The sequence below is a fragment of the Homalodisca vitripennis genome, unplaced genomic scaffold (genome assembly GCF_021130785.1).
Source record: "Homalodisca vitripennis isolate AUS2020 unplaced genomic scaffold, UT_GWSS_2.1 ScUCBcl_908;HRSCAF=3851, whole genome shotgun sequence".
Classification (NCBI taxonomy): domain Eukaryota; kingdom Metazoa; phylum Arthropoda; class Insecta; order Hemiptera; family Cicadellidae; genus Homalodisca; species Homalodisca vitripennis.
The window spans coordinates 60,820-87,238 of NW_025777025.1; the positions used below are offsets into that span (position 1 = coordinate 60,820).

Consider the following 26,419-nt stretch of genomic DNA (forward strand, 5'->3'; position numbering starts at 1 on the left):
GACGCAGGGTTCCCAACCGATGACGTACAACATAGTATTTTTACAAGGTAAATATTAAAAAGATAAAAATGTTCTCTATTAAGTATGACATTTACAGTCTTGAATTGCAAAAGAAACACTATAAAATATTAACTAAGAGGCCGAGCGTTCGCAATTTCCATGAAATGAAGTGGAGCAGCGGACGCATCTTGTTTGGTCCGACAAATAATTATGGCAAGAAGACATTTTTTCACTTGAGCAGTAAAAAAGTCTTACTAAAAGGTGTTAAATGAATTAGTAATCTCATCAAATAATACAACATTGGTTGACGATTAGTTCCAAAAAACGATGTTTTAGCACTGCAAAAAGAATGCAAATTATAACACGCGAAAAGGACGAACTCGTACCCACAGAATAAAAAACCATATACAAATACAATATAATATAATAGCGATGTACAATCTGTGATTATGTAGATATAAATTCCAATGTAGAAAAGAGGTTTTATTTATAATAATATGGAAATAAACTAGAAAATATAAAATCACTGTTAATCTCTCAACTTTTGAAAGTATAATATCATTTTATGTAGTAGAATAAAATATTATACAATGCTGTCTTTAGTATTTTCTCTTTAGTAACATAAAAAAACTTTCAGATCCAAAGATCTCCCTTTCTTGCAATCCTGATTTGTCTATAAAGTTCGTGGAGGGGAGCTGGCCAGCTGACATTGACATCACCATCGTAATATCACAATATTTACCACCGTGAAGTTAGCGTCACTTTATCGTCCAGTGCATCAATGTTGCAGTCATCAATCTGAAGGCGTTAACAAAAATTCAAAAACTGAGATAAATAGTATAATACTAATTATAAAAACGATCTTTCACAAAATCAACACAGTTTTTTCTATTTATTACTTTCCACAAAGGTTTCCCATTAAATGTGTCATGAATAAAAATCCCAAATATAATACCTAAGTAAACCGTAGGAATGTATCGTAAAATGGACGTCCTCTAATAAATGCCACTCCTGAGACTTAACCAAACAAGTGCCCGCAATGGAACTTTGTACACAGATGCTCTGTAAGCTGAACTTTAATATACCAACGTCAAAAAGGTGGTGTCGGCCGTCAGAGGTCCTATCGTCTAAATTAAATGCACCGTTAGACGGGGCGTTCTCGTATAAAAGTCGCTCCTGAGACTAAACCAAACAAGTGCCCGCAATGAAACTTTGTACACAGATGCTCTGTAAGCTGAACTTTAATATACCAACGTCAAAAAGGTGGTGTCGGCCGTCAGAGGTCCTATCGTCGAAATTAAATGCACCGTTAGACGGGGCGTTCTCGTATAAAAGTCGCTCCTGAGACTAAACCAAACAAGTGCCCGCAATGAAACTTTGTACACAGATGCTCTGTAAGCTGAACTTTAATATACCAACGTCAAATAGGTGGTGTCGGCCGTCAGAGGTCCTATCGTCAAAATTAAATGCACGGTTAGACGGGCGTTCTCGTATAAAAGTCACTCCTGAGACTTAACCAAACAAGTGCCCGCAATGAAACTTTGTACACAGATGCTCTGTAAGCTGAACTTTAATATACCAACGTCAAAAAGGTGGTGTCGGCCGTCAGAGGTCCTATCGTCAAAATTAAATGCACCGTTAGACGGGGCGTTCTCGTATAAAAGTCGCTCCTGAGACTAAACCAAACAAGTGCCCGCAATGAAACTTTGTACACAGATGCTCTGTAAGCTGAACTTTAATGTACCAACGTCAAATAGGTGGTGTCGGCCGTCAGAGGTCCTATCGTCAAAATTAAATGCACGGTTAGACGGGCGTTCTCGTATAAAAGTCACTCCTGAGACTTAACCAAACAAGTGCCCGCAATGGAACTTTGTACACAGATGCTCTGTAAGCTGAACTTTAATATACCAACGTCAAAAAGGTGGTGTCGGCCGTCAGAGGTCCTATCGTCGAAATTAAATGCACCGTTAGACGGGGCGTTCTCGTATAAAAGTCGCTCCTGAGACTAAACCAAACAAGTGCCCGCAATGAAACTTTGTACACAGATGCTCTGTAAGCTGAACTTTAATGTACCAACGTCAAATAGGTGGTGTCGGCCGTCAGAGGTCCTATCGTCAAAATTAAATGCACCGTTAGACGGGGCGTTCTCGTATAAAAGTCACTCCTGAGACTTAACCAAACAAGTGCCCGCAATGAAACTTTGTACACAGATGCTCTGTAAGCTGAACTTTAATATACCAACGTCAAAAAGGTGGTGTCGGCCGTCAGAGGTCCTATCGTCAAAATTAAATGCACCGTTAGACGGGGCGTTCTCGTATAAAAGTCGCTCCTGAGACTAAACCAAACAAGTGCCCGCAATGAAACTTTGTACACAGATGCTCTGTAAGCTGAACTTTAATGTACCAACGTCAAATAGGTGGTGTCGGCCGTCAGAGGTCCTATCGTCAAAATTAAATGCACGGTTAGACGGGCGTTCTCGTATAAAAGTCACTCCTGAGACTAAACCAAACAAGTGCCCGCAATGAAACTTTGTACACAGATGCTCTGTAAGCTAAACTTTAATATACCAACGTCAAAAAGGTGGTGTCGGCCGTCAGAGGTCCTATCGTCGAAATTAAATGCACCGTTAGACGGGGCGTTCTCGTATAAAAGTCGCTCCTGAGACTAAACCAAACAAGTGCCCGCAATGAAACTTTGTACACAGATGCTCTGTAAGCTGAACTTTAATATACCAACGTCAAATAGGTGGTGTCGGCCGTCAGAGGTCCTATCGTCAAAATTAAATGCACGGTTAGACGGGCGTTCTCGTATAAAAGTCACTCCTGAAACTTAACCAAACAAGTGCCCGCAATGAAACTTTGTACACAGATGCTCTGTAAGCTGAACTTTAATATACCAACGTCAAATAGGTGGTGTCGGCCGTCAGAGGTCCTATCGTCAAAATTAAATGCACGGTTAGACGGGCGTTCTCGTATAAAAGTCACTCCTGAGACTTAACCAAACAAGTGCCCGCAATGAAACTTTGTACACAGATGCTCTGTAAGCTGAACTTTAATATACCAACGTCAAATAGGTGGTGTCGGCCGTCAGAGGTCCTATCGTCAAAATTAAATGCACGGTTAGACGGGCGTTCTCGTATAAAAGTCACTCCTGAGACTTAACCAAACAAGTGCCCGCAATGAAACTTTGTACACAGATGCTCTGTAAGCTGAACTTTAATGTACCAACGTCAAATAGATGGTGTCGGCCGTCAGAGGTCCTATCGTCAAAATTAAATGCACCGTTAGACGGGGCGTTCTCGTATAAAAGTCACTCCTGAGACTTAACCAAACAAGTGCCCGCAATGAAACTTTGTACACAGATGCTCTGTAAGCTGAACTTTAATATACCAACGTCAAATAGGTGGTGTCGGCCGTCAGAGGTCCTATCGTCAAAATTAAATGCACGGTTAGACGGGCGTTCTCGTATAAAAGTCACTCCTGAGACTAAACCAAACAAGTGCCCGCAATGAAACTTTGTACACAGATGCTCTGTAAGCTGAACTTTAATATACCAACGTCAAAAAGGTGGTGTCGGCCGTCAGAGGTCCTATCGTCAAAATTAAATGCACCGTTAGACGGGGCGTTCTCGTATAAAAGTCGCTCCTGAGACTAAACCAAACAAGTGCCCGCAATGAAACTTTGTACACAGATGCTCTGTAAGCTGAACTTTAATATACCAACGTCAAATAGGTGGTGTCGGCCGTCAGAGGTCCTATCGTCAAAATTAAATGCACGGTTAGACGGGCGTTCTCGTATAAAAGTCACTCCTGAGACTAAACCAAACAAGTGCCCGCAATGAAACTTTGTACACAGATGCTCTGTAAGCTGAACTTTAATATACCAACGTCAAATAGGTGGTGTCGGCCGTCAGAGGTCCTATCGTCAAAATTAAATGCACGGTTAGACGGGCGTTCTCGTATTAAAGTCACTCCTGAGACTAAACCAAACAAGTGCCCGCAATGAAACTTTGTACACAGATGCTCTGTAAGCTGAACTTTAATATACCAACGTCAAATAGGTGGTGTCGGCCGTCAGAGGTCCTATCGTCAAAATTAAATGAAATGAAATGAAATGAAATGAAATGAAATGAAATGAAATGAAATGAAAAATGACTTTATTTACAGAGGCGAAGTTAGGACTTAAAAGTCCTCTCTACCACTTAACCTCCAAACAAAACAAACAAAGTAAAATATAATCATACCTATACACACATCATCATACATTGTAAGTGACACGTAAACTAAATCACTTTAATAGTTACTTACATATTGGATTTAACATAATAATGTATATATATACCAATTATAATTAAAATAAACCATGTCGATTAAACTCTAACAAAAATCTCTTAATGCAACATGCAACTAATAAAACTATCCTATCCTAACAGCATTCATTCCCCATCCACGCAACTTACATACAGTTACCCCAAGTGTGACCACAAGAACCACCAACCGTCACTCCCGCCGAGCCCGCAGCAGAAAGGCCCTAACCTCCGCCCCAAAGCGATCGCTCTTGTCAATACTTCTGATGTTGTCTGGGAGAGCGTTCCACAATCGACATGCGGAAACAGTGAAAGATTTATTATATAAGGCTGTCCTATGAATTGGAATTGATAATAAAGATGCACCCCTACGAGTTCTACGTGCACTAATATCAGACATAAAAACGAAACTTTGGGCCAGATAACTTGGACAACCATTGTGGATTAGTGCGTGCAACAGACTAAGTACATGAAGATCTCTAAGTTCTTTGGATTTTAATAGGGATAATTGCTCAAAATAAGGAGATACGTGATCATCACGTCGTAAGTTGAAAATGAACCGAATACAATAATTCTGTGCACGCTGAATTTTATTAGAAAGGTCAACAGTCATGTCATTGATCACCACGTCACAGTAATTGAAGTGAGGTAAAACTAGAGTTTTCACCAACATCACTCTAACATCCAACGGCAAGTACTGTGCAAATCGCTTGAGGCCATGTATACAGGCAAAAACCCTATTACACATTAGTGACACCTGATCAGCCCATCCCAGGCTTTTGTTGATAGTTATTCCCAGGTTTTTTACTTTTTCATTGTAAACTATTTCTTTGTTGTTCAGTATCAGTCTTGGAGCAGTATTAATGTCGATTTTAGTAATAAGCCTTTGATAGCCTATTAAAATACAGTTAGTCTTGGTTTCATTAAGTTTCAGTCCATGTCTGCAAGTCCAGTAAGCTATTGAATCAATATCAAAGTTCATTACTTGTACACAAGTGTCCATCTCATTAGGTGAAAAGTGGCGGTAAATTTGTAAATCGTCAGCGTAAAGATGGAACTTTGAGTGTCGGATACTAGTAGTTATGTCATTAATGTAGAGTGTAAAAAGAAGTGGTCCAAGTACAGAACCCTGAGGCACCCCTCGGATGACAGGTTTCCACTCGGAGCACCCATTGTCAGTCTTGACACGCTGCTGTCGCTCGGAGAGATATGACCCCACCCACCTGACACAACCATCAGAGAAACCATACCTCTTCAATTTGATCAGTAAAAGAGGGTGAAACACGCAGTCGAAGGCCTTGGAAAAATCGAATAGAGTCAAAATTGTAGCTTGTCGCTTGTCCATAGCAAGTCTTATATCTTCAGTGATTTTTAAAAGGGCTGTGGCAGTACTGTGGTGAGGGCGAAACCCAGATTGAAATACCGACAAAATATTTCCACTGTCAATAAAACGGGAGAATTGTTGGTGGACTATTCTTTCTAAACACTTGGATAGTGCCGGCAGTATACTAATAGGTCTTAAATCAGATGGAGCTTTAGGGGAAGAACACTTATTTAAGGGACGGATTTGAGCACGCTTCCATATATCTGGAAAAGTTGAGGACATTAAAGACTTATTAAATATTGCAGTAATAACTGGGAGGGTGACTGGCAGAGTGCTCTTAATGAACTTGATTGGAATGTTGTCGGCCCCGACTGCATTGCTAGACGTCCTCATGACCGCCCTGAACACCTCAGCCTCAGTCACCGGAGTGAAAGAAAACTGATGAACAGGTCTGTCAAGCGGAGAAGCCTCTAGCTCTATGACATAATCACGAGCACGGGACAGATCAATGGGGACGTTAGCAAAAAAGTTATTGATTATATTTGGATTTAAATGGGTTTGTTGGTCACCATCAGGTTTGCCCACTCCCAGCTCTTTCAGTTTCGTCCACAGGGTTTTAGTTGATTGTTTCTGAGAAAGGGAATTGTAGTAAAATCTAATTTTAGAATTTCTAATTTGCTGCTGTGTCTGATTTCTCAGTCTTTTATATAAGCTCCAATCGTGCTGATTCTTAGTTCGCTTAGCCTTGCGGAAAGCGGAGTCTCTCTGTCTTTGAAGATGGCGAATAAAGTCAGTAATCCAGGGAGCAGGCTTTTTTGTTACACGTTTGAAGACTATTGGAGCATGTTTATCAAACAATTGAAGAATTAGGGAATTAAATTGAAAAATCATATCATTCACGTCATCAGAAAATAGTATTTCATGCCAAGAAATATTGGAGGTATCGAAAATCAGAAGGTCAAGATCAATGTTTTTGTAGTTTCTGTATTTAATAAACTTTGGATTAGGTTTGGGGAGAAGAAGTTTGTAGATGCAAAATATCAAATCATGTTTTGAAAGTCCAGGGGCAGGCAGTTGTCCATGGTGCGCAATGAGGGTCGGGTCATCGACAGCAATTATGTCCAGCCAGGTGTCGGCAGCGGCAGTATGGTGAGTGGCATGAAGTGGTAGTATAGTCATGTTACAAGAAAAAAACATGTCTGATAGAAAGGTTTGATCGTAGGTAACTGGTCCAAGTAAATCAGTGTTAAAGTCTCCCATCACAATAACATGACTGCAGCAAGCCAAGAGGTTAAGAAGTTCATGTTCGAATTCAGCAAGATAGCCAAGGTTAGGAGCTCTGTAACAGACGGCAACTAAGATGTGTGATCTGTTAACACTGACATCTAGAAACATATATTCTGGGCGTCCAGCTCTGGATGTGTCGGATGATAGAAGGATAGAAGCAGGAAGGTGAGACTTGACATAAACGGCGACACCTCCGCCACCCTTATGTAGACGGTCATTCCTGAACAAGGAGTATCCCGTCAACTCAACAGCCCTGTCACTCAAAGAAGGTTTGAGCCAAGTCTCAGAAACTAGAATTAAATCTAACTGTGAAGAGCGAAATATAGTTCTGAATTCGTCAATATGACAAAAAAGCGATTGAGCATTAACGTGAGCTGCCTTTAGAAAATTATCGTAGGGAGAAAGTGTTCGGCAGATAATTTGTGAGAGAGGGAGAGCGCTATCGCCCGGGGCGGGACCATCAGCCGGGGACCCCAGCCCGACAGCGCGGGCAGCGAGCGGCAGGCGACACCGACAGACACGAAATTGTGGGTAACCCTAGCATACAACATACATTCTCACATACATCCGTAAAACATTGTAAATTTACACAAGATGCACACTTAAACTTACGGCTAATCATGACACTGACAAGGTATCGGCAAGATACTTACTTGAATAACATATTAAATTTTGAAACAAATATGCAATATGTAAACATAAAAATTTATTTCTACTTATACTAAAAAAAAAAACTAAATAATAATAATCAGAACTGTAAAATATTTGAAGAAGAATATACACATACCTACTCACATATACATAAATACACATATACATAAACACACATACGTACATGTGCACCTAAAACTACTGATTGATATATTTATTGTATATGGAACTTTTTACAATACTGTATGTAGTAAAAAGAAATTATGGAAACACTTGTTTTCAAAAGAAACATGAAATGTAAAATTATTTGCTAAAAAAAGTAATAATAATAATAATTGTTATACAACACTATGCTGTGTTTTATATGAAACTAAAAATATATATTTGAGCTTACAACAAAATAAATTAAATCATTGCTAAATTGGTAATTGCAATATAAAACTGCATATTTAAGTAAATAAACATAAATAATATACATTTATATTATAAAGTGTTATGAATTGACAAAATAGGTGTATTACTATACTGTAGCTTGAATAAAATACTTGAGTGTGGAATTTGTTTAAAGTAAGATAAAATTAGAAACTTTAGATTTAAATTGTAGCGCAAGCATTATTAGTGAAAAATTTATATTTACAATTAAAGAACCTGAATTTAAGGCATTTAAAATTAAAAAATAAAGATATATAAATATTTATGTACTATCTATGCTTTGTGAAAAATAATAAACTGGAAAAAAGAAATAGTAATTTAGCATTTGTAACTAAAACTAAAACTTTATTGCCAAATTATAAATAAAGCGGAAAAAGAAATAAAACTTACAACTAGTTAACGTTGGCGAGACGCTGCGCCGAGGTCAGGTCTGCCAATCTTGTCGGTTAGACGGGCGTTCTCGTATAAAAGTCACTCCTGAGACTTAACCAAACAAGTGCCCGCAATGAAACTTTGTACACAGATGCTCTGTAAGCTGAACTTTAATATACCAACGTCAAAAAGGTGGTGTCGGCCGTCAGAGGTCCTATCGTCAAAATTAAATGCACCGTTAGACGGGGCGTTCTCGTATAAAAGTCGCTCCTGAGACTAAACCAAACAAGTGCCCGCAATGAAACTTTGTACACAGATGCTCTGTAAGCTGAACTTTAATGTACCAACGTCAAATAGGTGGTGTCGGCCGTCAGAGGTCCTATCGTCAAAATTAAATGCACGGTTAGACGGGCGTTCTCGTATAAAAGTCACTCCTGAGACTTAACCAAACAAGTGCCCGCAATGAAACTTTGTACACAGATGCTCTGTAAGCTGAACTTTAATATACCAACGTCAAATAGGTGGTGTCGGCCGTCAGAGGTCTATCGTCTAAATTAAATGCACCGTTAGACAGATGTTCTCGTATAAAAGTATTAGATTTTCAAGTATCAAGGTTATATAAACTAGATTAGTATATATACTGCAAAATGTTCAAACGTCGTATGGAATTTGGTACTCCAAAGTTTCATTATTTTTAAAACATGAAAAATTAAAAGCATTATAAAAAGTGATAGCTTGAAATTCTAGCATGCGGAAGTATTTTAGAAGTTATAACATAAATATTACTGCTTCTCTTTTGCGCACTTTTTTAAATGACGTTGTCCTTTTATATCCATGAAAATAATAAGTAAAATTTGTAGGCTAATTAACAATATATTTTTTCTAACCTCACATATATTTCAAAAAACAATTTATTTTATATTTCATTTATTATTTTTATTCTGTTTACTTCTGTTTTTATCTGCAACAATTTATTTTTAAATGTGTCACCAATTATTTTACTATTGTAAAGTTTTGAACTATTGTTTTTTGTAATCACTGAATTTATTCAGGGTATGTGAATCTTATTTAGAGTTATTATATCGCATGGTTGTATTGTATTTAAATGTCGTGTAATTTAGGACATTAGGGTTTCCCTGATTTTTTTCTAATTTTTCAGAGTCAGATGTGGTTGAGGCTTGAGAAATTTATGTTATTGCTGACACCTGGTAGGTATGAGCAGATGTTATAATATGGAAGAAAAGCTATTGTGTAGACTTATCTCTTTACCCAATACCCCTCACGGAATTTCTGAGAATAGTTTTATAACCCTTACACGTAATTTCCTTAGACACATTCAGAAGGGACACGCAAACTCGAGACCGGTTGCCATAAACCTATTGTCTGGTAATGACACCATTTCGAGGAAGGAACCACCTCACCCGAGCCTTTACCTGAGACTACCTCACTGTTAATTCTGTTGTAGTTAAAATATTTGTTCCATTCCATTATTTGAACGTTGATTAATTTGAACTGTAAAAATCATGCAATGCTAACAAACATCTTTGTACAAGTTATACATGAAATTAACAAATCGATTACATGGAATAGTAGGCTAATCACGCCAAACATTCTACGTAACAATATACCATATATGACGCCAGGGACTCGCTTATTGGAGAAAGAAAACGTATTATAAGTTTTTAATATTAAAGCTCGTATGCATTAAACAGAGGTAAACATCAATTTAATACTAACAAATGACCATTATAATTTTCAAAATAGACAAATAGAATGAATAACATGATAATGATGCATTGACTTAAGAGAAAAAATCCTTCTAGAAGTTCTATATTTTTAGAATTGATAATATAATTAAATGGCGGTACCATTACATCAACTCATAGAAATAGTAATACCATTGAAGCATTCATTTCATATTGACTATGTTTAATAAGTCATAAATTGCAAACCTAAAACATGTGGTTTTTAACGCACAAACCTCGGAAATTGTTTGCTGCTTAAAATACAAAGTATGACCTCAATATTGGCTTTATATTATAATATGCGTCAGATACGTTTGATAACATACTGTATCGTTGAACTTAATATTTTAGTGCGGAAATATCAAAATACACGTTATTGGCATAAGAATGTATATTTAGAATCTCCTTAAAAATCGAATGGAAAACTACAAATCTGTTTCTGTATACAAAACGTAACACGCGTACGTTCTTACTGTACTTACTGTACTTCTTACACAAACAACTTCAATTTCGTTGGTATATTAAAGTTCAGCTTACAGAGCATCTGTGTACAAAGTTTCATTGCGGGCACTTGTTTGGTTTAGTCTCAGGAGCGACTTTTATACGAGAACGCCCGTCTAACCGTGCATTTAATTTTGACGATAGGACCTCTGACGGCCGACACCACCTATTTGACGTTGGTATATTAAAGTTCAGCTTACAGAGCATCTGTGTACAAAGTTTCATTGCGGGCACTTGTTTGGTTTAGTCTCAGGAGCGACTTTTATACGAGAACGCCCCGTCTAACGGTGCATTTAATTTAGACGTTAGGACCTCTGACGGCCGACACCACCTTTTTGACGTTGGTATATTAAAGTTCAGCTTACAGAGCATCTGTGTACAAAGTTTCATTGCGGGCACTTGTTTGGTTTAGTCTCAGGAGTGACTTTTATACGAGAACGCCCGTCTAACCGTGCATTTAATTTTGACGATAGGACCTCTGACGGCCGACACCACCTATTTGACGTTGGTATATTAAAGTTCAGCTTATAGAGCATCTGTGTACAAAGTTTCATTGCGGGCACTTGTTTGGTTTAGTCTCAGGAGCGACTTTTATACGAGAACGCCCCGTCTAACGGTGCATTTAATTTCGACGATAGGACCTCTGACGGCCGACACCACCTTTTTGACGTTGGTATATTAAAGTTCAGCTTACAGAGCATCTGTGTACAAAGTTTCATTGCGGGCACTTGTTTGGTTAAGTCTCAGGAGTGACTTTTATACGAGAACGCCCGTCTAACCGTGCATTTAATTTTGACGATAGGACCTCTGACGGCCGACACCACCTATTTGACGTTGGTATATTAAAGTTCAGCTTACAGAGCATCTGTGTACAAAGTTTCATTGCGGGCACTTGTTTGGTTTAGTCTCAGGAGCGACTTTTATACGAGAACGCCCCGTCTAACGGTGCATTTAATTTCGACGATAGGACCTCTGACGGCCGACACCACCTTTTTGACGTTGGTATATTAAAGTTCAGCTTACAGAGCATCTGTGTACAAAGTTTCATTGCGGGCACTTGTTTGGTTTAGTCTCAGGAGCGACTTTTATACGAGAACGCCCCGTCTAACGGTGCATTTAATTTCGACGATAGGACCTCTGACGGCCGACACCACCTTTTTGACGTTGGTATATTAAAGTTCAGCTTACAGAGCATCTGTGTACAAAGTTTCATTGCGGGCACTTGTTTGGTTAAGTCTCAGGAGTGACTTTTATACGAGAACGCCCGTCTAACCGTGCATTTAATTTTGACGATAGGACCTCTGACGGCCGACACCACCTATTTGACGTTGGTATATTAACGTTCAGCTTACAGAGCATCTGTGTACAAAGTTTCATTGCGGGCACTTGTTTGGTTTAGTCTCAGGAGCGACTTTTATACGAGAACGCCCCGTCTAACGGTGCATTTAATTTAGACGTTAGGACCTCTGACGGCCGACACCACCTTTTTGACGTTGGTATATTAAAGTTCAGCTTACAGAGCATCTGTGTACAAAGTTTCATTGCGGGCACTTGTTTGGTTAAGTCTCAGGAGTGACTTTTATACGAGAACGCCCGTCTAACCGTGCATTTAATTTTGACGATAGGACCTCTGACGGCCGACACCACCTATTTGACGTTGGTATATTAAAGTTCAGCTTATAGAGCATCTGTGTACAAAGTTTCATTGCGGGCACTTGTTTGGTTTAGTCTCAGGAGTGACTTTTATACGAGAACGCCCGTCTACCCGTGCATTTAATTTTGACGATAGGACCTCTGACGGCCGACACCACCTTTTTGACGTTGGTATATTAAAGTTCAGCTTACAGAGCATCTGTGTACAAAGTTTCATTGCGGGCACTTGTTTGGTTTAGTCTCAGGAGCGACTTTTATACGAGAACGCCCCGTCTAACGGTGCATTTAATTTCGACGATAGGACCTCTGACGGCCGACACCACCTTTTTGACGTTGGTATATTAAAGTTCAGCTTACAGAGCATCTGTGTACAAAGTTTCATTGCGGGCACTTGTTTGGTTAAGTCTCAGGAGTGACTTTTATACGAGAACGCCCGTCTAACCGTGCATTTAATTTTGACGATAGGACCTCTGACGGCCGACACCACCTATTTGACGTTGGTATATTAAAGTTCAGCTTACAGAGCATCTGTGTACAAAGTTTCATTGCGGGCACTTGTTTGGTTTAGTCTCAGGAGCGACTTTTATACGAGAACGCCCCGTCTAACGGTGCATTTAATTTAGACGTTAGGACCTCTGACGGCCGACACCACCTTTTTGACGTTGGTATATTAAAGTTCAGCTTACAGAGCATCTGTGTACAAAGTTTCATTGCGGGCACTTGTTTGGTTAAGTCTCAGGAGTGACTTTTATACGAGAACGCCCGTCTAAAAACCGTGCATTTAATTTTGACGATAGGACCTCTGACGGCCGACACCACCTATTTGACGTTGGTATATTAAAGTTCAGCTTATAGAGCATCTGTGTACAAAGTTTCATTGCGGGCACTTGTTTGGTTTAGTCTCAGGAGTGACTTTTATACGAGAACGCCCGTCTAACCGTGCATTTAATTTTGACGATAGGACCTCTGACGGCCGACACCACCTATTTGACGTTGGTATATTAACGTTCAGCTTACAGAGCATCTGTGTACAAAGTTTCATTGCGGGCACTTGTTTGGTTTAGTCTCAGGAGCGACTTTTATACGAGAACGCCCCGTCTAACGGTGCATTTAATTTCGACGATAGGACCTCTGACGGCCGACACCACCTTTTTGACGTTGGTATATTAAAGTTCAGCTTACAGAGCATCTGTGTACAAAGTTTCATTGCGGGCACTTGTTTGGTTAAGTCTCAGGAGTGACTTTTATACGAGAACGCCCGTCTAACCGTGCATTTAATTTTGACGATAGGACCTCTGACGGCCGACACCACCTATTTGACGTTGGTATATTAAAGTTCAGCTTACAGAGCATCTGTGTACAAAGTTTCATTGCGGGCACTTGTTTGGTTTAGTCTCAGGAGCGACTTTTATACGAGAACGCCCCGTCTAACGGTGCATTTAATTTAGACGTTAGGACCTCTGACGGCCGACACCACCTTTTTGACGTTGGTATATTAAAGTTCAGCTTACAGAGCATCTGTGTACAAAGTTTCATTGCGGGCACTTGTTTGGTTAAGTCTCAGGAGTGACTTTTATACGAGAACGCCCGTCTAACCGTGCATTTAATTTTGACGATAGGACCTCTGACGGCCGACACCACCTATTTGACGTTGGTATATTAAAGTTCAGCTTACAGAGCATCTGTGTACAAAGTTTCATTGCGGGCACTTGTTTGGTTTAGTCTCAGGAGCGACTTTTATACGAGAACGCCCCGTCTAACGGTGCATTTAATTTAGACGTTAGGACCTCTGACGGCCGACACCACCTTTTTGACGTTGGTGTGTTCAGCTTACAGAGCATCTGTGTACAAAGTTTCATTGCGGGCACTTGTTTGGTTAAGTCTCAGGAGTGACTTTTTATACGAGAACGCCCGTCTAACCGTGCATTTAATTTTGACGATAGGACCTCTGACGGCCGACACCACCTATTTGACGTTGGTATATTAAAGTTCAGCTTATAGAGCATCTGTGTACAAAGTTTCATTGCGGGCACTTGTTTGGTTAAGTCTCAGGAGTGACTTTTATACGAGAACGCCCGTCTAACCGTGCATTTAATTTAGACGATAGGACCTCTGACGGCCGACACCACCTTTTTGACGTTGGTATATTAAAGTATAATTAAAGTATATTAACGGGAATTCTTTGTGGTAAGTAATAAATACGATTAACTGTGTAGATTTTGTGAAAGATCGTTTTTTAATAATTAGTTTTATACTATTATTTCAGATTTTGAATGTTTGTTAGCGCCTTCAGATTGTTGACTGCAAAATTGTTGCACGGAATACAGACGGACGATAAAGTGACGCTAACTTCACGGTGGTCAATATTAGAATTGGTCAAAAAGATCAGAATGTCCCAAACAGCTGAGTCTAAATTCATTTTTTTAAATATGAGTTTTATGTTTAAGGCTTTTAAATAAGCAAACCTTATGTAAATGTTCTTAATATTAAGATACTGTTGTGATTTTCATACCAGTAATTAAAGTAAATGTGTCAATACAGTTAATATACTTACATTTTATACAAAATGCCCATCCAATGTTTTGGAAACGTTGTTAGGTTATGTTTTTGTTTACCGTGTAATGTCATTGTCATCTTGTACTAAGTAGGCTTAATTTAATAAAGAATAGACCAAAGTAGTTGTTAAGCCAGTTGGTACGTGTAGCATTCTAGTAATCATGCTGCTCTTATGTGAAGTTTTGTAGAAAGTGCTATTGCAAGAGGAAAGATGGGTTTTAGTGCAACAAATACTCCAGGAAAAATAAGTTTTCATTTAAAAAATGCTCCATATTTTAGTTTATTAGCATTATTGTTATTTGGGTTGATTTTTTCTAATTGTGTAATTTATTCACTTAAGCAAAAACATTACAAACCTGTTGTGTTAGTGCATGGTATTTTAACAAACTATACAACTATAACAGATTTAGCAGATCGGATAAGAGAAGTAAGTTTAGTTTGTGTATTAAATAGGTAGTAAATAACCTGGGTGTCTAGTTATAACTAACATTAGCTAGAATATAAGTGGCCACTATGATAATTCATGATATTTCTGATGATCTAATAAATAAATCAAAACGGTAAACAAACTATGTTATAAATAGGTATTTAAAATTGTCATATTGTAGTTGAGCATGTTTTATAACTAAAAAAAGGGTAAGGTACGATAAGCGGACCCGGTTTTTATATCGAAATTGGCAAACGATATTACTTAATCATAACCACTGGTATAATCAATCGATACTGATTAATTATTTTGAACAAATAACTTAAATAATTTATATCAACAGCTGTAAACACTTTCAAATAATACACATAAGGTAATATTTCAATTTTACATTTAAGTAACATTTGATTATTAAAAATGGCAGTCAATTTTAGAAAACTACACGACATTGCTTTGAAAGATAAGACATGTTTTACGTGGCTTCAACATGTTGGACTCGTACTGAAAAATCTATTATGTGAAATTTGTGGGAAAGAAACAACTGTAACTGTGAGAGGAGCAAATATGGTCGTCTTCAGTTTTCCTAATTTTGCTTATTATAATTTGTTTCATCACTGTAAATATTAAATCCATATTTTAATTTAAAACATATGATTGTTATTGAGGACTATAGATACTTTTATATCGATTGATAGTCTAGGATTTGAGATGCAAATATTAGGTATCGATGATTACATTCTTCGATATAAAAAACCGGGTCCGCTTATCGTACCCTACTCCTAAAAAATAATGATTAATTAAAAACTAGGACAGAGTACGATAAGCAGTCGACCCGGGTTTTATATAGCTTATTACAATCATTGATACGTTATATATTGAATAATAGAACAATCAATCGATATCAATCTATCTAAAATACTAAATTAAAGTCATATGTTTCAAAGTAATAGAAATAGTTTAAACAATTATATGCCATAAATAATGAAGGAGCCATAGCCATTAATCAAACGATGAAGTTAAGGCAGGTAGTATACTTACTTACTTACTTACTGCCGTGGCTCCTGGTACCCAAGGTGGTACTTTGCCTCGCCAACACACTGCCTCCAGCTCTCTCTATCCATTGCCTCTTCTTCCCTTCTTCCCAGTTTTCTTACGTCTCTTCTGATCTGGTCTCGCCATCTCAACTTGGGCCTTCCTGGTGGTCTTCTGCCCTCCGGATTGTTTACAAGGACGTTCTTGACTAAGGAGTTGTCCTCTAAGGCAGGTAGTATAAAAAATTAAATTTAAATAATGAAGAAAACGTAACATCAGAACCATCTTGAAAATCAAACAAAACAGCGTCTAATGTTTTAGTGTTATTTAATATTGTTTTATTAAGTTAACTATCCTTTTTTACTTAAATAAAGTTTCTTATAGAGCAAATTATGTTTGGAATATCTAAATGTGTGTACAGTTGGTGAGATGATTTAGTTATTGTCCAAATTAATTATGATTGGTAAAATTTTTAAATATCGTTTGATAATTTCAATATAAAAAAACCGGGTCCACTTATTGTACTCCACCCAAAAACTATCTAAATGTGTATTTATCAAATATAATATACAGAGTGGTATAACTGACTTACTTTTACTATTTTGAAGATAAATGACAGATTAAGATACAAATAATGCATGGTTATCGTCATTTTACTTGCATGGCCATTACTCAAATGATTTTACTTTGTTTGGTTTATTAATTTTAAAACATAATATTGTTATTTGATACATTACAAAAGTTTGACAATAACTGTACCGTGATTAGAATGTTTTTGTATTCAATAGCTTATATATTTATAATCGGTATTTAATTAGTTGATTCAATTGCTGTGGTGGCTGCTTATTATGATGCAGCCGTTACATATATAGTTGTCAGTTGAATTATTTCATCTATTTGAAGCACTTTGGTTCACATGTATGGCATGTTGGCAAATAACAATATCCAATTTGGTATTAATTACAATATTAAAAGTCTGGTTTTATTCATATGTAGTGAATATCCATAATTTTCCTTTACATCTATATATCTAGATATGGGGAATATCTACTGGGCATTAATTTTTTACCCTGCATTGCGAGCTAGTTCTTCATTGTTGAAAAGAGATGGTAGTCACTTGGCACTAGATCTGGGCTGTATGAAGGATGCTTGAACATCTATCATCCAAGACTAGTCACGAACGATTGACTGTGTGTGGAGATGCATTGTCTTGAAGAAACTTTAGAAAATTTACCAGAATCACACCCTTATTTTCCACAATATAGTTGCCATGATATTTCTGGCTGACAGAGTTTAGAGACATTTTCTTGCCTTTTAGGAGAGTGTGTGTGTCCCCCTTCAATAGACTGCTTTTTTGTCTCATAAGTAACATGCTTAATCCATGTTTCATCAACAGTCAATGATTCGGTCAAGATTTTCAATAGTACGTTTATTGAAGTTTTCAAGGAAATTCAGCAATGCAGCGAACCTTTGCAAAGATTTTTGGAACCCACCTGGCACAAAATTTGTGGAAGCCAAGCTTCTTCTGAACAATTTTACTAACTAAACTTCAGGAATTTTGGAGGAAGTATTCTGAAAATTCAGTGATCGTGAGTGGCTTTCAATTGGTTTTTAGTTTTTTGCCAATAAAAACTAATTACTGTACTGAATGCACATCAGAAGTTGTGGCATTTTCAATTGCAGTGCATATCTTAACTAGTCACAATGAGAAAGGTATGAGATAAACAGACCGTCATCTACCACAGCTTAATGCATACTGAGCATTGAAATCTTTTTATCTCAAGCGGCTCTAAGCGTGCTTGCTCTCTGGACAACCCTCATAAATGAAGCCAAATGGCTTGTAAAATCTTAAATGTCATAGATTTTTTTCTCCCAATCAGTTCAGGAGCAGCAAGAATTGATATTTAAAATTAATATGTAACCTATTAAACTTAAAACCTTTGAGATATTATCTTAACACATTAGATCTTTCTGATTATGTCTGTGGTAGTTGAAAATTGCCATTTTTATCCAAATATCTCAAAATTTGTGGTTTGCGATATGCTGCTTCTGGACATTCATCGGGTGTTAAGTTACACATAAGTTTTTGCTGTAAGTTTAAGCAGTTTAGATACTACTGGTAGGCATTAACAAGCTAGAAGTGAATCAGCCTGGCTTGCAAAAATCCTAATGAGTATTCTAAACCTTTTTGTAGTTTTATATGTAGAGAAATAACATTATTATATGCTGTACTGTATATCGGTTTTAAAGAAATAATTTTTTTATTTTGAAATATGATCATATTTTACCTGCTAACTGTGCAAAACTGTCAGTCCATTTTTCCGTTGTTGCAGTTCTAGCTTATACTGAGTTAGGTATAGAATCAACAGTCCTGTTTAGCCAAAATGTTGATAGTCAACATGGTTTCACACAGTATAAGTCCAATTTCTAGATTGAGAATATAGAGCTGTTGAGACCTGTGTAGTCCAAGAACTTCCCATTATCTCTGAATAGGGGCATTGAGTTAGCTAATACAATTGTGGTCATTATAACAGTTTTAGTCCGACTCTTATTTGTTTATTAAACCATAGTAGGTGATAACAATGTTAAACTTCTGCCCTCTTTTTTAGATACATCCAGGAACAGAAGTGTATATAACAAACCAGTATGGTGGACTGTACAGCTTGGAACCTCTATGGCGGCAGGTTAAATATATAGGCGATGAAATTATGCAGATTTGTGCTATAAATCCTGATGGAATTCATCTTATTGGTAAGTAATTTTAATCTGGTAAGTTCTTCATTATTTTTTACTTTCTATATAAAATCAATCTAAGCAACTCAAAACAATATTAATGAATTGCTAATAATCAAAATGTATGTTGTACTAGTTACAACTCCATTTAAATGTAAATCTCATTCCAATAATGTCTACTTCTGCATCTTATTTACAATTTATCAACAACAATTATTCTTTTGCCTTGTGTTTTTAACATTCTTATACCATTAATATTTATATCGTGATAATATTCCATCGCATTAATATTTCTATCACGTTAATATTCCCATTATGTTAATAATCCCATCATGTGTATATTCCCATCACATTAATATTCCTAGCCAATTAATATTTATATTGTGATAATATTCCCATCAGATTAATATTTCGATCATGTTAATATTCCCATTATATTAATATTCCCGCTATGTTAATATTCCCATCATGTCAATATTCCTATTCCATTAATATTTCTATTTTGATAATATTCCTATAGTGTTATTATTCCCATTATGTAAATATTCCTATCCTGTTAATATTTCTATCACAATAATATTCCCATCACATTAATATTTCTATCACGTTAATATTCTTTTCAAATTAATATTCCTTTAACATTAATATTCTTATCACACATAGTGTTAATATTCCTATTGTGTAAGTATTTTCATCACATTGATATTCCTATTTCGTTAATATTCCTATTTTAAGAGTCGGTCCTAAAAAGTTTTGTTTAATTTTGCATCTCAAATTTTATATTTTGAAATAAGTTGATCACCTGTGATGTAACTTGATTGCTTGTCCATATTGTTTTGTGACAAAACAGAAGTTGTGTTTTTATTTGAACCAAAGTCTCCCTGCTGACTACCATGTTTATTTGTGCCTTAGGTTACTCCCAAGGAGGACTGATAGCTCGGGGGATACTGGAGAAGTTCCCGTATCACAATGTACAAAACTTTCATCTCCCTGAGTTCGCCCCAGGCTGGAGAGTATGGAAGTGAGTGTTCTCAAATATACTATTGGAAGATGAGTATGCATACAGTGTAAAATGAATTTCTAAATGGAAAAAAGTACTGACACATGTAGTAGTGTAAGCTTAACGCATTGCACTTGTATTCAAACATATGTATGTTGCCCTTTCAGCTTGCTGAGCCAATATGAGTGGTTAAAGGTTTCTCTATGTCAGGTTCAAGATTTATGACCATGTTCTTTCCCTCAGCTCTCTGGGCCACTCTTAATGTCCCCACTCATTCACCTCGCCAGACCTCTACGCGTAGTCCTCAGTATTGCATAGTTATAAAACCTTTTTGCGTGGCTGGAAATTGTCAAATCTCTCGGCCAAATAAGGAAATAAATTGATGTTTCTCTATGTACAGCACATACCGTAGCAAATATAATTTAAAGTTGTTTTTTTTATCCGAGTTTCAGTGCCACTGTAGCTGACGTGGTGTATCTTATCAATTCCTATAATCCTATCAAAACACTCGTGTATTTGTTGAAAACCTCAAAGTATCAAAATGTGTTTATATTCTGTTGATATTTGAGACATATTTTATTTCAATTTTGAAAATAGAAATACTTTTAAATTAGTTAAACCTAAAACTTAATTTACAAACTATAGGCCTATTTTTCTTCGAAAGTAACATGACTGGTAGTGCCCAATATTACAATGTTATGGTGGCTGTACCTATTCCATGGTTAAGAGGGAAAAATCCCAACATTTATTTTCTTACTATCCTGCTGAAACTGTATCTTGACATAAATGATTACAAATGAGATATATGAAAGTCACTCTGAAAGTTTTGAGATTGTTTTGGCGCTAGACTAATCAAACATTAGGTGTGTTGAAAGTAATTCACTCCAGCACCAATGCAGTTTTGTTGTCAGATTTTCCACTTGTTGAAAGCACCCAATCCCTCAGTTTTTGGAATGGAGTCAAAATATTTATGATTCACAATACATTTTGGTACCAAAGAAAAGCGACGACTGTGCTAATGTTTCTTCAGTTTGAAGAATAACTAGAAGTCACAAGATCAGGTGTTCGTTGTTCTCTTAGGACAAGAAGCTTATAAATTGCACTTAGTCCTGTAAGGACCTTTGCGCTGCTTCCGGAGTGATAGGATATTCAGGATGGGTAAGGTTAGGGAGTAGGGGCCGCCTCCTATCGAGATCCATGAGGAAGAATTAGGGCACTACATCTCAAAGTCATCCCGGAAGAAGGGAGGCCAGCTGTGAACCAGCCTCTCCAGTCAAAGTAGGCAGGGGGTGGCACACCCTTGTTGAGGTTAACAAGAGCCTCTGAGGTAAGGGAACAAACCCCACCAACTCCAACAGCCATCCTCCACAGTAGGCTAGACCTATCGAATTGCCCATGAATCCCAGAATCTCAACATTTGCGGTTAGTGATGTGCCGCTCCTGGACATCCATAAGGTTGCCCAGATTGAAGTGGCACATCGGTTTTTGCTGTGCCCAGTGGTGGGTTCAACTGGTAGGTATAAACCAGCCAGAAGTGATCCCTGCTGGGTGAAGATCAGGTGAATAAGGAGGTTGCTCCATCGTTTCAATGCCATTTTTGGCTAAAAACTAAGTTTTTGCAACATTATGAGATGTGGAATTGTGGTAAAATTTAACCCTTAATGTAGAAGTGGTTGAAGAACTTCTTGCAAACATTTTTCAATTTATCTACTTGCTGTAGCAGTCCTTTGTTACTCCAACTTAATAGCCTTCACCAGTCCCATATAGTCCAAAAAAAAAAAAAAAAAAAAAAAATTACTTTCTTCATTATAGTGGTGGATGGCTCTTCTTTAAACACCCATTCACGACTCTCTCCTCGAGCTGGAACGTCATAAAAATGTATGTTCGTCTCATCACCATTGTTAATTTTGGAAATCATCCCATAACCACCATTATTAAGCAGTTGAAGAGTTTGCTGACTGGTTATCACACGCTTAGCTTTCGCTCATCTCTGTCAATTTGTGAGGTACCCATCAAGAAACAATTTTCCTGACTTTTAAAAAGTCAAGCTAGATTAGTCAGGCAGAATGTTGTGTTTCCCGAATGTTCATTGTTTTGAAGCGAATCACATCACGTTCGAAAGTTTGAGTACCTGAGAGCAGTTACACAGGATATTGTTTTAGAATGTGAAGCAATTTTGGGACGTTAAAAATCATAGCCCGTAAATGCACTCTTGATAACTCCATGACTTCACGAAATTGATCTTTCTCAGCAGAGGACACAAGTATACTGATAAGTCAAATTGCTGTCAGGTAAGACAATCAGATAAGATTATCGTAGTATACACTGACTGCCAGTACTGTATCTCAAAACTGTCAAAGTGACCCTTGCATTTATAAAGTAATAACTAATACAATTAATATTTTGAAATAAAAGAAACCATTGTTCATTTGAAAACGCTCAATTACAGCGAAATTCCTCCACATCTTCTACCCTAACCAGGCACTGAGGGAGGCGTATGAGCTGTTCTATTCGCACATGGGACAGTTTATATCAGTGGGGAACTATTGGAACGACCCGTTCCACCAGGAACTGTACTACAAGTACAGCCAGTTTCTGCCGTACATCAACAACGAGGTTGAGGGCTACAGGGATGAGGACTACAAGCGAGGCATCACCAAGCTGAGACGGATGGTCTTGATCGGGGGACCGGACGATGGCGTGATCGCACCGTGGCAGTCCAGGTACTGATAGTAGCAAACACAGTTTTCTATGGGTACAGTACTTTTTTTCAATGCAACTATCGAAATTCCTCAGTTCAGATCAATTCAATTCATTCACACAAAACAATTTACGTTACATTGTAATTTAAAATAGGTACCTCATCACGTCATAGCAAATGTTACGTCATTTCAAATGATATGGAATTACGGTTCAGGACTGAGTTTCTTTGTGCCAACAGCATCCCTTAATGTTCTCAGAAAATAAAAGGTGACCTTCCAATATCCAGATTCTCTGTGTTCGGTCACTAAAAACACGTGTTTATTTCAATATAGATTTGATTTAAATTGACTTTAGAGAACTCAAAAAAAGCTGAATGAGGTTCTAGATATTCCTAAAATAAATTTTAGAACTTGCTTACAATGGAATCATTCTTGACTATTCTAACAGGGTTGTTTACATCTGCAGAAGAGATTAATTTCAATTCCAGAAGCTTAGTGTTTATACTTTTTGTAAATATAACGATGGCAAATGTATGAAACCCTACTATCCCTTCATAATAGTTTTTTGCTCCATGACTATGTCACTGAAACAGGCAAAAACAGACCGGTGGAATAACTGTGAATGTTGAGTTTAGCTCCAGTTCACCTTCCTCTAAGTGTAGCATCTGAAACTGTCACAGACTTGAATCCTGGAATCTGGTCATGTTCGTCTGAAGAGATCCAAACAAAATCAACGTCAAAAAAAGTCAATACGAACCCATTACATTGTTTGGACATCACAGACTACAAAATATACTGTAGTGATAGGTATTCTCATCATCTAATCAGGTCCACGATTGAGTCCACCACGATGTTTTAGACACGATCTCTAAGCACGGTAGAGCAACGCGAGTTTTCTACACATAACGTAGCCATGGTGGGTCAAGTCTGTGACAGCACATTGTTTCAGGTGCTACACCAAGAGGAAGGTGAACTGGAGCTAACTTAATATGTGTAGACAGGTACTTACTGGAAACCAACAAAATTAATTCAAAATAAGGATGAATTTATTATGTTGTTATACAGAAGGAAATGAATATGTTTCATATACGGTTCGGATATTTGATAAAGATCCTCAAATCATGTTCCATATTAATCTTTCCAGCGTTATTGACGCGGATCCGCGGAGGGCCACTACAAGCTCAAAATGTTATTGCCGTGGATCCATGTTTTTGCATTCTTTATTTTCTTACTGCTATGTTAGTTGAATATTTTGCTGCTAGATGGTTCTAGTAGTCATGTGACATACAGACGGGTTGCCCTGCCTTGAATTCTGTTACAATGGGAGTGGCAGTTGCTTCTAATTGGCCAAACACTGTCTAGCGGGTGTGGCCCCGCGCCTTTCACAAAGTCATTGACGGGAGCTCCCGTCAAGGCATCTAGCCAGTTAGTTAGTGAGAAGCGTCCGGTACACGCGTATGTATTTCGGTTATCGCTAATTTTCTGTTGTGTCCTATACTTTTTAAAGTAAATTATTCATATTATATACAGCAGTTTCCAGTATTTATTTAGTGTTTTTTTACCATTATTCGTGTGAATGGCAAATCCAGACGATTCGGAATTTGAAGATTTGGTAATTCTAAGCAATTACTTGGTCAACCCCAAATTTTTTAATATTTTACTACGGTCATAAGATGTTATCAGAAAGCAAGAAACATAATTCAAGCCCTGCAAGGCTGTCCTACAGGTTGCCGAACGATAAGAAGGTTCAAAGTCCACGCGATAACAGTGGTTTGCGGGAGCCGCGCGGAATAAACACTCTTTGTCTACTTTTGTATTTTTATAATTTTATTGGTTTGTAATATAGTATATGTTTATCTATAAAACTGTGTTTCATTCCCATACTTACTGAATAAATGATAAAAATATTAGTGACAACTACACTGCTATTCTACGATATTCTCAAAAGTTAAAAATTAGCCTAGGAAATCCAAAAAGGGCTAAACAAATTTTATTTACCGTTAAATAACTCTATTTTGACATACAGAAACGAAAATAAATTTAACTTTACACATTGGAAATTTAAAAAAATTGTAACTTTATCAAAGAATCAGGTCTAATTTTTCATGACGCTTAAAGGGTTAAAGATTGAATTTTTTTTTGTTCTCTAAGGACAAGAAGCTTATTAACTGTACTTAGTCCTATAAGAACCTTAGTGCTGCTTTCGGAGTGATAGGATATTCAGGATGGGTAAGGTTAGGGTGTAGGGTCCCCTCCTATCGAGATACATGAGGAAGAATTAGGGCACTAACAATAATCTCAAAATCAAGTCTCCCCAGAAGAAGGGGAGGCCAGTTCTGAACCAGCCTCTCCAGTCAAAGCAGGCAGGGGGTGGCACACCTTTGTTGAGGCTAGCAAGAACCTCTGATAGATAGGGAAAAACACCCCACCAAACTCCAACAGTCATCTCCCGCAGTAGACTAGACCTATCAACCACCCTTGCACCCCAGAATCTCGACATTTGCGGTTAGTGATGTGCCACTCCTGGACATCCATAAGGTTGCCCAGATTTAAGTGACACATCGGTCTTTGCTGTGCCCAGTGGTAGGTTCATCTGGAAGGTATAAACCAGCCAGAAGTGATCCCTGCTCGGTAAAGATTTAATTTAATATTATTTCTTGTGTTCTTCAGTCAGTTCGGCTTCTACGCTGACAATGACACAGATACTGTGGAGGACATGAGGGACCGGGACATCTACAAGCAGGACCTGTTCGGCCTGAGGACCCTGGACGATGAGGGGAAACTGACATTATACTCGGTGGCAGGAGTCACCCACAGCAACTGGCACCGCAACCTCTCGGTCATCGACAACTACATCATGCCCTGGCTCAGTTGATGGTGGCGTTAATTAGTGACCTACCGTAATACTCTCTTTCATTGTCAGGTCAGGTTGATTTTTGGGAGAAATTGTATGTTTGTAAGTACGTAATTATGTAAAGCAGCCAAAATAGGTTGATATTCCATTACTCGTAAAGGATTCAGTCCATTTGAAATAAGTAACCAACTCACTGTAAACATTTTGAGACCCTACAAAATTCTGTAAGCTGATAAAGTATTGATTTTGAGATTTAAACGGCAATGTCTAGAACTGAACGGAGCTTTCCTCTACTTTATTTTATAATTATGTTTTTGGGGTTTAGCCGTATTCTCTGTTGTAAAAATGGTGAAAACTTTCCTCTACATCGGATGTGGACTAGAAACAGCTTTTGCCATGTCTAGAAATAAACTACATTAGTTATACAACTGAAAAAGCTTAAAGTTTATTTTTCATAAAATGACAACAAACATCGCTTATACATGAACCCAAAATAGCAATGAACATATATTAAAAATACTCTAAATAATACAAAACAGTGAATCATTGCATTTGTGAGGTATACAAGATAGTAATCAGTTGCTGTGATATTGTTTCTCTTTTCAATATAGTTGTCAGGCTATTATTACATTTCTCTATGGCCTATGGTATACACAAAAGGTTTTCTATGTAGCATTTTATTTAAGAGTTACAAGAGCTTTTTAAAATAAGAATTCCATTAAGAAAATCTTGGCATTTACTAGGGTACCTTTATTACTTTAGAATAATTCTTGTTTATATTAAATTTGGGAAATAGTTATTTTGATGGTATGTATGTAGTTTGATAAAGTGAAACTTCCAAAGCA

At 37.5% G+C, this 26,419-nt stretch overlaps 1 protein-coding gene across 1 annotated transcript; it reads left to right on the top strand.

The window, feature by feature from the left end:
• Positions 1–14,922: 14,922 nt before the first annotated feature.
• LOC124371072 (lysosomal thioesterase PPT2 homolog) lies at positions 14,923–25,838 on the top strand. Its single transcript, XM_046829383.1, is given in 6 exon segments — positions 14,923–15,253; positions 18,895–19,036; positions 19,931–19,992; positions 19,994–20,039; positions 22,468–22,741; positions 25,391–25,838. Coding segments are annotated over 6 exon segments (945 nt in total). The 5' UTR covers positions 14,923–15,037; the 3' UTR covers positions 25,596–25,838.
• Positions 25,839–26,419: the final 581 nt, after the last annotated feature.